Source organism: Podarcis cretensis (assembly GCF_951804945.1).
Source record: "Podarcis cretensis genome assembly, chromosome: 17".
Lineage (NCBI taxonomy): Eukaryota > Metazoa > Chordata > Lepidosauria > Squamata > Lacertidae > Podarcis > Podarcis cretensis.
Window position 1 is genome coordinate 1,454,704 of NC_137187.1, and position 12,577 is coordinate 1,467,280.

Consider the following 12,577-nt stretch of genomic DNA (forward strand, 5'->3'; position numbering starts at 1 on the left):
GATAGCCCCTGCGCCATTGGTTGGTCCTCGGCCACGTCAACCCAAGGCTGTCCAATCCGGACGACCCGGGGGCATGGCACGGGCTATTTAAACTGCCCTCGGCCAAGGACATGTTCCTTTTCTCCCTGCTCAGTCCATTCTCCCGCCCCCCACTCCCTTAGGTTCGGCTCTTTATCTCCTGACCTTGCTATGGACTTCGGTTGGTCGCCTGTTTTTTAACAGGGGCCTGGTAGGAATTTTTTCCACTTGGCAAATTGGCATCGGCCATTTGGTTTTTCGCCTACCTAGTAGCAATTCGTCACAACTTTGTAAGGTTTGGCGGTAAGGCATTAGGTTGAAGGTGAGGGGAGGTAACAGCCATCACCCATCCCTCCTATTTCAAGGGTATTCCATTAAAGGAATCCTAGGGGTGTGGTCCCGTCCAAAGCCCCAGATAGGGGGCTAGGGCCATGGCACGACCCCTAGCGGTGATCCTGAGGGAGTTCCTAGTTGATGTGCACCAGCAGGGCTCTCCCTTCTGGTGGTTAACCCTTCCAAGTCTCCTGCAGACGGGCAGTTGTCAGATATAGTCGTGTGGTTTCCAATGCCTAAGCCAATACCACTCACATTCTGTAACCAATATAGTTGTGGCCTTTTTCGCCCATTAACCTAAAACACTGTTTCATGTGTCTTTATTCCACTTTCTGGGAGGGTTTGGGACCTTGTCACGCAATTCTGAATGCAGGCAGCGGCTCACATGATGAAATGGATTTATAAAACACTTCTGTAACCACACAAAACTAGAAGCATTCCAAGCTAGCCTTCTCCCCAACATTCTAGTTTTCTAAGTGTAGGAAGGTGTGTATTCATGGGTAGTTGAGGCAGGAGTCGTGCACCTGACTTCTTGACACCAAGCATGCCTGCCACTTAGACGGGAAAGCTGTGTGGCAGGGAAGGGTCAGTGCAGTGCGAGGGCAGCAGCAGGAACGTCAGATTGCCTCTGCTGCTGCACCCGGGCTGACGCTGAGCTCGTCACAGATCCCTCATAGCTCCACAACTCAAGGGAAAGAGAGAAAGGAAATGCAAAACAAAACAAAACCCTATTCTGATTGAGACTGAGAGGTGTGGAAACAGGAAATGAAAAAGCACTGGTGCTTTTTTTGAAAGTATGTCAAGATAGTGCTATCGACATACACTCCCCGCAATCTCCATCACATCTAAATTCATGCCAAATAGGAAGACATTTAAAGCAATATTTTTTAAAAAAATCCTAGAAGATAATAACTGCTGCCCCTACCATATACTAAGGGAGGGAGATTAAATATTATTTGAGCCTATCACGAACTGCATACGGAGATAGCCTCCATTTCCAGTGATTTATCATCTTCTCAATTGGGTCATAATGAATGTATGAGTAAGATGGTCGAAATGGAAGTTACTGGATAGGAAGATGGGGCAAAGCTAAAACTTTTTCATTCAAATATTAAAGGGTATCTTTCATGAAAAGCCAACCCAGAGTCCAAAAACTTTAATAATTCAAATAGATCTGGAGTATAATGCATCAGGATTTATAGGAAATTATGTGACCCCCCCTATTAATCTGATACCCTTGAATCAGGTTTCTGAACAAGAGATATGAAGTGCATTTTGCCATTTGGACGGCTGAAAAGGCATCAGTTTTCAGCTTAAAATGCGGCATACTACTTTGGCAGTCTGATGCACTGCGGTAGAAAATTCAAAGAGCCTCTGACCGAATAAATGCTTCTCTCCCAAGTGATCATATAGCTTTGTCAGCTCTCACCCTTTGTGCTGGAGACTCATCGGCAGAAAATGTCCAGAGAACTATTGGTATGCCCTTTCCTGGACTGGGAGGGAGGCCCGATAGGCCTGGAGAAGCCGTTAATTAGGAATACTGTACACAGCGCAGCAACGAACCATAAACTGAATTAAAGACTAAGTGTGTGCAAAGTAAGCACAGTGGCCATTCACAACTGGAGATCACAATCAAGGTGTTGTTTTTTTTAAAGCAGATTTTCAGACTGCACAAATCCCCCATCATACATACCACACTAATTAAAAGAAAAGAAAAATACGAACACAAATCATGCTTTGCTTCTTGCTTACACCCTGTATCAGTGGTCACTAGTTCTTATCGATTATATAGTGACAGTTCAGTTATGAATCTGTCTTAGCTCAGTAACAACCAGGCAGAAAAGAAAAGAGAAAAGAAAAGAAAGGAAGAAGGAATTTTAAAGGATGCAATGAAGCATTATCTATCCAATAAGGAAGGTACAGAACATGCGGTTTTGTCTAAAAAGAAGGCATTTTTAATATGGTTTGAGAAGTTTGTTGTAATGATGGAAACTGAGCATATTCTACTCACAAATTTGTTGTAATGATGGAAACTGAGCATATTCTACTCACATATTATTTGTGTAATACTGTCCCTGACACTGCCTGTCATTTAAGTGTTTAATAAACGGATACACCTAAATGTGTCCCACCTCCCCTTTTTTCAAACTGTACATTATCAGCTTTCCAACTGCACATCCCCCACCCCCTGCAATTTCACATCTTGTGTCCAACAGCACACTAAAAAAGAACTTTTTCACAAACATCCTAGGATTTGCTAGGTAGGTGTTAATTAGCATAGTAAATCTAGGATGATTGTGAACTTTTCGCATTTTGCAGCCACTTGCCTCCACTGCTATACATATGCACCTGTCAGCTGAAGTTAACACTCCACGAATCTGAAGAAGAGAATTCTAGTCCATGAATGCTTATGCCATAATAAATGTGTGCCAAGGCTTTCTCCCACAGCCAGAACTCCGTTCCGGCGTCTCTCAGGTGGGCGCCATTGCCATTAAAAGAGAACAAGGAAGGCGTTCATGGCGAGTTCCAGCAATTCTTTTTCTACAAAAAAAATGTTACGCCATACAACTTTTCTTGTTTTTTTTGTTACTCATTTAGAAAGTGAGAATACTGTGATGACGTATTACAAAGAAAGGGATTCCATACTTGTTTGAAAAGCAGCTAAAATAATTTTAGAAATGGGGAAAAATACCTCATATTCAGGAAGTGATATGACCTTGATACAGATGAGCAAGGTAAGTCATTTTATATGGTACAACCAAGTATTATAAAATATAGCTTAGATCCAGCATCAACAGTTTCTTCTTTTTAAAAAAGAAAGTCCACAATCAATTAAAAGTTTATTTTTGTGTGTTTGTTGCTACTGATTTTATATTAGACTAATTTTTATATTAGTCTGACTCTCTTAATTTTAAACTGCTTTGGAAATTATTTCCTTTCCGTTCAGATAACTTCCAAAGCTGAATAAAAAGCACCTTAAAACTGACATAGAAATTCAAATATCTTACAAACATAAATGCCTCAGATAAAGATGCACAAAGTTAAAAGCATTCATGTAGTAAACAAATGATCGATACTGACGGGGAATATTGATAACACTGTGTGCTGAAATGCCTCCATCTTGGCAGCGGAAATGTTGGAGGGGCAGAGAACCACCCCTTACATTGTCACAGCATTCTGAGCCTGATGTCATGTCAATTCAGGTGATTGACAGTTGGGTGGCCCACAGGGGAAATGGCCACTTCTAGATCCAGCCCCCTGGTTGGATCAATTATCCTACCACTGATGCACACAATAAGGCATCAGTTCTAATAGGGTCTTCTTGAGAAGATGTAAAAATTCTAATATTTTGAAGACTCCCTTCCCCTGCTATTTTGAAACCTACTTTGTGACTAGCTCTCTTTTTTCACTTGGGTCTGACATCGTATGCTCACTGCTCCCCTTTCTATAGCCAAGTCTCCTGATTTCTTGCATTTCTTGTACTTTAGATCCGGGAGATGCTACGCAATGCTATGATTTTTGGTTCAGTCGCAGCAGAACCATATTTTTATATAAACGCAACACAGCAGGAATGGGAGCATAAGATATGAACACAAGGACATGCTAGATAAAAGCAAAACCTTACCTTCTGTGTGATATGGTTGACCCAAAGTGAAGAGCAGTTGCTAAGATCTGGCCCTTGAGGATCCCAGATCCCACCAGGAGCAAGGCACAGGAATGTTGAAACACCTAGAATGACAAAGATATGATGAGACACCATACATTTTACCTGCCCCTTGAAGTACTGATCAGTCAGTTGTTTCAAAAGAATTTTTTTCCAATGTAAAGATTAATTTCTGGGTGGTAAAAGTCTTCTAATGCATGAAGTAGTCTGTGCAGTGAGTTTGCCCAAATCCTGAACTGAAATAGTCCACTTTACAGAGTTTTGGGGCTTATTTGAGCAGAAGTGGGATCTCTGGATCACCCTAAAATGAAGAATGGGCCGCCAAAGCAATCAGGGTGCTTCAGAGATTCAGATATGGAAAAATAAGTGTTTGCAAAAACTGGACAGCTGTGAGTCTAAAATGACTCCCAGGCTGCGCACCTGGTCCTTCAGGGGCACAGTGACCCCATTCAGGACCAGGGAGTCCTCCACACCCGCCCGCCCCCTGTCCCCCAAAAACAGTACTTCTGTCTTGTCAGGATTCAACCTCAATCTGTTAGCTGCCATCCATCCCCCAACCGCCTCCAGACACTCACACAGGACCTTCACTGCCTTCACTGGTTCTGATTTGAAAGAGAGGTAGTGCTGGGTATCATCTGCATACTGATGAACATCCAGCCCAAACCCCCTGATCTCTCCCAGCGGCTTCATATAGATATTAAAAAGCATGGGGGAGAGGACGGAACCCTGAGGCACCCCACAAGTGAGAGCCCAGGGGTCTGAACACTCACCCCCCACCACCACTTTCTGGACACGGCCCAGGAGGAAGGAGCGGAACCACTGTATGACAGTGCCCCCAGCTCCCAGCCCCTCAAGACGGTCCAGAAGGATGTTATGGTCGATGGTGTCAAAGGCCGCTGAGAGATCCAGCAGAAGGACAGGTGGGAAGGCCAGGTGTTTTTCCCCCAGAAGTATACAATGGACCGTTCTGCCCCTGTTGCCATTTATAATACCACATTCTCAACAACAGTTTGCGGAAAGCCAAGGAACACAGGCAAAGGACGAACAGGACACTGATTAAACAAAACTTGGACGGCTGGCTTAGCATGGCAGAGAAGTAACTTTGTTTTATGAGCTCACCTACGGTGCCCCTGGGGCACGGCTGCTTGGCCACTTGTCCTTGCCGGGTCTTGAACCATGTGATCTCACGGGCTTCCACCGTCTCGCAGCTCTCTGCCCCTATTGCAGGCAGCTGGGAAGCCGCAGGCGGCAGGTGTGTCGTCATTTCATTGGGGGCCTCCAAACCCGGGGAAGGTGTCGTTGTGCTCTTGTTCCTCCTGCCCAAAGCTGCCGCAGTGGTGGTCCGTGCAGTGCTGCTGGTAGTCAGTCGGGGAGTGGTGCTTGTGGTAGTCCCACCCAAACCTGTGGCTCCAGCCGTTGATGCTGCCAACGAAAAGCAAAAACAAGTTAAGAGGGAGGGAATGACAGCTTCTTAGGGATCTAACAACCTCTTGTTAAAAGTGCTTCTATATGGAGACTATGTGTAACATGTGAAGTAAGCCCAGGGCCTATGTCTAGTTTGAAGTCCATATTGCGATATCGGTTTCATATTTTTTGACCTGGAAATATATTGCGAATTGTGTGTGTGTGTATGCTATGCAAAAATTTGTTGTTGTTTAGTTGTTTAGTCGTTTAGTTGTGTCCGACTCTTCGTGACCCCCTGGACCAGAGCACACCAGGCACTCCTGTCTTCCACTGCCTCCCGCAGTTTGGTCAAACTCATGCTGGTCATGTTTGGTCATGTTTGGTCAAACTCATGCTAAAGTGATCCCTTCATGGATCACTGACTTGCTGAGGAAAAGGGGCTTGAATAACTCAGAGAAGCTATGAGCTATGCCGTGCAGGGCCACCCAAGATGGACAGGTCATAGTGGAGAGTTTTGACCAAATGTGATCCACCTGGAGCAGGAACTGGCAAGCCACTCCAGTATCCCTGCCGAGAAAACTCCATGGACAAAGACAACATGCAAAAATTACTATGTGGGGAAAACTGTGAAGCCAGACAATGCTTCTCTTGATTCCTGCAGCCCTTGTTAACTTTTCTAGCTCAGCTCTTCCCTACCTCATGCAAGGAGCAGTGAATCACAAGAGCAGGCGCCGGCAAAAATCATGTTGTGGGGAAAAATGAGAAGCCAGCCTTATTTCAGATATTGTGATCTATTGCTATAACGTGATGTTTAGCTAGTGATATATCGCAATGATGTAAACCAGATACTGCCCATTCCTACTTGTCTTGGCAGAGATTCAGTGAATGCTGGCGTACTCACACAGAATACTTCCCCTACACTTGTGAAGGACAGAACCACTCAAGTGACATTTGTGCCCCCTTTCTTGCCTCGTAGCAAATCCTAGGGACCTTCCAGTCAGAACAAATGGCCTGTTCCTTATCATGAGCAACAAGCAGAACTTCCAGGGGGATCTGAAGAGAAGCCGGAGTTATGTTCCTTATTCCATGCATATGAACTTCAGCAGACACCATCTACTGCAGTAGTTCTCAACCTGTGGGTCCCCAGATGTTGTTGGACTACAACTCCCATCATCCCTGAGCTTTGGCCTTGTTAGCTAGGGGTGATGGGAGTTGTGGTCCAACAACATCTGGGGACCCACAGGTTGAGAAAGGCTGATCTACTGGCACGCACCACTTCATTTTGCATTTGGAGACACACGATCCACACTTTAGGGTGGAAAATCCTGCAGCATTTATAGCAGTGGAGAGAATCTGTAGTCCTCCAGATGTTCCCAGACTACAGCTCACATCATCCCTGACAATTTGCCATGTTGACTGAGGCTGATGGAGGGCTGTAGGCTCTCCACCTCTGCCATGATCGGAACCTTTCCCTGCTGTTGAGACTCACTGTCTTGTCAGATGTTGCTCAGGGCAGTGTTGCCATCACCTTCCCTATAGATTTTAAATACGAAGTTGGACAGGCATCTGTTGCCACTTTATATAAGGTATCCTGATTTAGACAAGGGGGGTTGTTGGGTTCAGATCAATGGAATTCAACTACATTGATCAATATGCCAATCTAGGGAGCAACACAGTGGGAACGAGCGAGCCCCTGCTACAACCACCATAAAATGATTACCAGAGCCTTAAGGAATGTACAAAATCTGTGCGGGATAGTAGATTAGTTTCATTAAAGAAAAAAAAATGGCTTGAAGCATAACTCAAAAATCAATTTTATGAAGACCACAAGATACATGATCATACTAACGGCACGTGCTTTAAATTTCACTTACTCATTTATGTGATTTAAAACCAGCTTAATTGGTTAGTTAGAAAAGAACAAGGCATCTGATTCATTTACATATAAATGGTTTTTCACTCTGGCTGCAACTATGATTAAATGCCAACCTGAGCAAACTTATTTGACATTCTATACAGTACAGAATACAAATCTGTCAGCCAGGTCAAAAGCAAACAGTTAAATTCAGGATAGAGCAGCCTGGGCAGTTCCGGATACTACATGGGACATTTCATTATCCTTACAATATTATCACAATTTTACCATGCTTAGCTATATTAATGGTTTGGATCTAAAGTTAAATCATTAACATAACTAAGCATGGCAAATTAGTAAATACGTTTATTAAAACAGATTCAGGGGGACTTTTTAAAACAATTTAAAGACTTAAGTAAAATGTTACTTATATAACTTCTGTTTCAGAAAATTATTTTGTGATTTTGATGGAGCTAAACGGTTTTAATAAAAAGCATTTCTAGGATTTTCAGCAGAACACTCTGATTCAATTTCTTACCATTCCTTCCTACAATGGGATATATATTCAGAGATAAACTCAGCAACCAAAAGCACCAACCTAATCAAATGACCAACATGCTGATTCAATATTTCAAAGTGAAAAAAAGAATATTTGTGCATTGGGGATTGTGCACAGAAAATTGGCTGTCACATAAAATTTAGTTATATTCACCAGTCTCCTAAAAATGTGTCTGTGCCACTCCAAAAGATAGCATGCCCTCTTACGTTGGGCAGTTTGTTTTCCCTTTTCTTCTTTCTTGGTAATTCTAAGAAATGCTTTTGTGTTGCAACAACATTTGCAAAACCTCTCTGCAATTTAAACGATACTGGAAGTGTAGAAAGGATGTGGTCACATAAATCTGCTATGAAGCAGGCCTCTATATTCATTTGTATATCAGACTGTAAGCTTTCATCAGGATTGGTTAAAGCCAGCCATCACCACCCTGGTGCTCTCCAGATGTTCTGGACTGCCACTACCAACAGCACCAGGTGGTTTAGGTCATAATCCACTCTCCTTGTATAGGCACCGAGGAAACAAGGAACTCCTCCATCCACCTTCTGAAGATGCCATTTCATAGAACTGTAGAGTTGGAAGGACCTCAGAGTCCCTAGTCCAACTCCCTGCAGGAATCTCAGCTAAAGCATCCATCACAGATGGAGAACCAACCTCTGCTTAAAAACCTCCAAGGAAGGAGAGCTCACCACCTCCCGAGCTCTTACTGTCAAAAAGTTTTTCCTAATGTTTAGTCGGAATCTTCTTTCTTATAACCTGAAGCCATTGGTTCGAGCCCTTCCCTCAAGAGTAGGAGAAAACAAGCTTGTTCCTTCTCCAATGTGACAGTCCTTGAGATATTTGAAGATGGCTGTCATATCTCCTCTCAGTCTCCAGGCTGAATATACAGTGGTGCCTCGCAAGACGAAATTAATTCGTTCCGCAAGTTGCTTCGTCTTGCGATTTTTTCATCTTGTGGAGTGCGGATTCCCCGGGTATTAACGGTTTTACGAAAAAGGAAGCAAACCCGCAAGACGTTTTCATCTTGCGAAGCAAGCCCATAGGGAAATTCGTCTTGCGAAGCACCTCGAAAAACGGAAAACCCTTTCGTCGAGCGAGTTTTTCGTCTTGCGAGGCGTTCGTCTTGCGGGGCACCACTGTACCCAGCTCCTTCAACCATTCCTCATAAGTCTTGGCTTCCAGACCCTTGATCATCTTGGCTGCCCTCCTCTGCACATATTCTAGCTTGTCAATATCCTTCCTAAATTGTGGTGCCCAGAACTGGACACAATATTCCTGTATTTCCTGGCTTCTACTCTTTCCCACAGCATGATAAACAACCCACGCAAAGTCCAAGCGTATCCTAGGAGCTGCAAGGCCACTCATGTGACTGGCCACAAGAATCACAAAATCTCTGCCAACAGCTGTTTGTTTGTCCTACCTTGCAGACAAAGAGGATTTGGTTAGGAACTGCTTAAAGAGAAAACAATATTCCTTGCAGTATTATGCAGCAATACTTTTCTAAAGCATTAGAGTAATTATACACATAAGATCTGGGATGACAAGGAATAAGCGATCCAAGATATTACTCTTTCTGATACCACTATCAGTACCTGCCCACTCAACCACTTAGATGTGTGGAATTGGAACTTTTGCAAGTACTGCATAATGTTTGCTTTGCACTTTCAAGAAATTGACCTTTCAGTGTGGCAGAACATATGCTCTGGAACTCCCTGTGCATTGACATTAGGCAGGAACCTTCACTGTGTTGTTTTCAGTGCCTTTTTTGTTGCAGCAAGGCATGTAATTTGGACATGCTGTTTTAGTAAGTAAAAATGTTTCCAAATTGCAGTTTTTTATTTTATATATGCACATGTTTTATGCAATTTGATTTTAATGTTTGTTTTTATTAGCATTTTTAATTAATATTGTAAACCACTTAAAGGCATTTTATTCTAGTAAGCAATATAAACATTAAACAACCCAAGTAGTTGAGTGCCAAAACGGAGCACTAAGGAATGAGAGAGAGGTATATGCACTCTTGGGGAAAACCAGATGTTTAATCCCTGACTGTTTAGGTTGGAATTTGCAATGTTAAAAATGAATCATGAACGGCAGGTCTGAACATTTCTACCCCTTTCTTTGATGAACGTTGCAGTTCAGAAGGGCAGTTGTAAACCTTAGAAGATTAAAGCTTACTGTGTGAACAAAGGTCAGTATGGTTAAAGCTATGGTTTTCCCAGTAGTGATGTATGGAAGTGAGAGCTGGACCATAAAGAAGGCTGATCACCGAAGAATTGATGCTTTTGAATTATGGTGCTGGAGGAGACTCTTGAGAGTCCCATGGACTGCAAGAAGATCAAACCTCTCCATTCTTAAGGAAATCAGCCCTGAGTGCTCACTGGAAGGACAGATCCTGAAGCTGAGGCTCCAACACTTTGGCCACCTCATGAGAAGAGAAGACTCCCTGGAAAAGACCCTGATGTTGGGAAAGATGGAGGGCACAAGGAGAAGGGGACGATGGAGGACGAGATGGTGGGACAGTGTTCTCGAAGCTACCAGCATGAGTTTGACCAAACTGCGGGAAGCAGTGGAAGACAAAAGTGCCTGGCATTCTCTGGTCCAGGGGGTCATGAAGAGGCGGACACGACTAAACGACTAAACAACAACAAAAACCACCCTGAGATCTATGGATGAAAGGTGGTATACAAATATAATAAATAATAATAATAATTATTAGAAATACAAATGTTTCTTTACAGCTGAAGGAGCCTTTCTTAAGCAAATGCTCAATGAGTTTTAGAAGAATATAGTGAGGAGTTAGTTTTTAGTTTAATTGGCTTACAATTACTTCGTGAAACCAGATTTTGCCCTTCCTTTTTAACAGACACCTTTACTCAGTTTTTTAAAAACTGAAATGTTTTCTTTCTCTCTCTCTCTATCTTCCTGATGCTAAAGTAAACTAAGGATTTTGGCTGCCAAAAATCTGGTTTCACAATGCAATTGTTAGCCTTTGCTCTTAGTCTAGAGTTTCTGCTAGCTCAGATTAACAAAGATAATTGGTTTCTCACCAGATGGCAACCCTCCTTGAATGACTAGCTGCTTCCTGAATCTCTAAATCTTGGGGATGTTCACATGTTAGATTCAACATGTGTTTAGTCTGTGTACGTGCGTGCATAAGGTTGCTCTCTGTATCATATCATATATGGTTATTTACACATAACTCCTGTTTAGACAATCATCATAGGGCTTAGATAAACATTCAAGGAGAAGAGAGCATGCACAGGGACCATTCCCATCACCCTATGCATAATCAAAGGTGACTGTTTCTGCTCCTGCTGTACTCCTATAGGCTTGAGAATTTTGGATCTTTGATTTCCCCGGGCTCCAAAATGTCCAAAAGGAAAATCATGAGTTACCCACTTTAGTTAATTGCCTTCCACAAGTTGGGAGGCAGTGGAAACAATGTTGGAACAGGGGGATTTAGTGTTCTCTTCCCTCCATCCCATCATGTGCTTACCTTTCCGTATTTGTAACACCTATAGTCTAACGCAGGGTTTCCCAAACCTGTTTTTGGACTACAACTCCCATCATCCCTAGCAAGCAGGACTAGTGGTCAGGGACGATAGGAACTGTAGTCTAAAAACAGCTGGAGACCCAAGCTTGGGAAACCCTGGTCTAACATCACAGGTTGTAAGATGGAAATTTTCATATTTGGCGTAGAATGAGTTAGCAATTACGCACATTTGCCTATAAAAGCAACCCTTTTTTTTGGTCTTTGCAAGTGGCTTACTCGCATGACACAACATTCTGGCAATGAAGGTAGCCTATTTGCTTCAAGGTCCACCTGCAGCTTTACTTCAAACCCCAGGTGAGTTTCCAGATGCTTTTGCTATTTGGATTTAGATATTTGAGAATGATCTGTTTGTTGTAAATGATGAAACGGTCTCTCAAGGAAGAAAAGATGCACGAAACATCCACTAAAGTGGAATGTACGTCTGTTCTGATTGCATGGAGGAGTTTTGTGTATGTACCAAAAGTTCATGTGGTAGCTAAGCATGCACATATTTTGCCCCCGTGAAGAGAAATCAGGGAAGTCAAAACAACAGCCTTTCAGTTTCTGATGGGCCCAACTGTCCTACACAACTCTGGAAATATGGCAGATGAGATTATGAGAACACCATTTACTGAGGAAACAAACATGTATTGCACAAAAGAGCACTTGGTGTTAAAATCTAGTCACACGCTTGGTAAAAGTCTCAATCATTTCAATCCAGCCAAGGTAAGTCTGAGAAGAACCCAAAGCCTGGCTGCAGAAGGCAAAGCTCAAGTTGCAAGTCCTCTGCGGAAATCTCCAACAAAAATACAAAGATTTGCGGCAGGAAAGCGAGCGAAAAACTATAGAGCAAGCAAATTCAAAGCACGGCAAAACCCATGTTTGCATTCTGCCTCTGCACTTGCAACCTACACGAGATGTCCGGCAAAGTTAGTGCAATTACTGCTAAAAGTCTGGCTCCTTTGCCAAGGTTTGAAGCACTAGGAACTCCAGCAGTGCCAAAGTGTCTAATCCTGCCTAAAGCCACCAACCCAGTGGCCACAATCACGTCTTGTGACAGCAAATTCCATATTAATTTTGCATTGGTTGGCAGTATTTTCTGGAGTATGTCTTGAGTCTACTGCCAACCAATTTCACTGAGTGACCCAAATTCTAGTGATATGTGAAAGGCAAAAAGAATGGTAGCAGTCCATTACTGTGTCTATATATCCCAAA

General features: G+C 43.0%; 1 protein-coding gene across 10 annotated transcripts in view; it reads right to left on the reverse strand.

Moving 5' to 3' along the window:
* Nucleotides 1-12,577, reverse strand: part of ADGRL3 (adhesion G protein-coupled receptor L3) — a 563,586-nt gene that overhangs the window by 162,692 nt on the left and 388,317 nt on the right. For all 10 annotated transcript variants that reach the window (XM_079960222.1, XM_079960225.1, XM_079960216.1 and 7 more), the window contains 2 exons: nt 5,135-5,437; nt 3,977-4,080 (listed from right to left, as the gene is read on the reverse strand). In XM_079960222.1, coding sequence (XP_079816348.1) covers nt 3,977-4,080; nt 5,135-5,437 — 407 coding nt within the window. The remainder of the gene's footprint in view (nt 1-3,976; nt 4,081-5,134; nt 5,438-12,577) is intronic.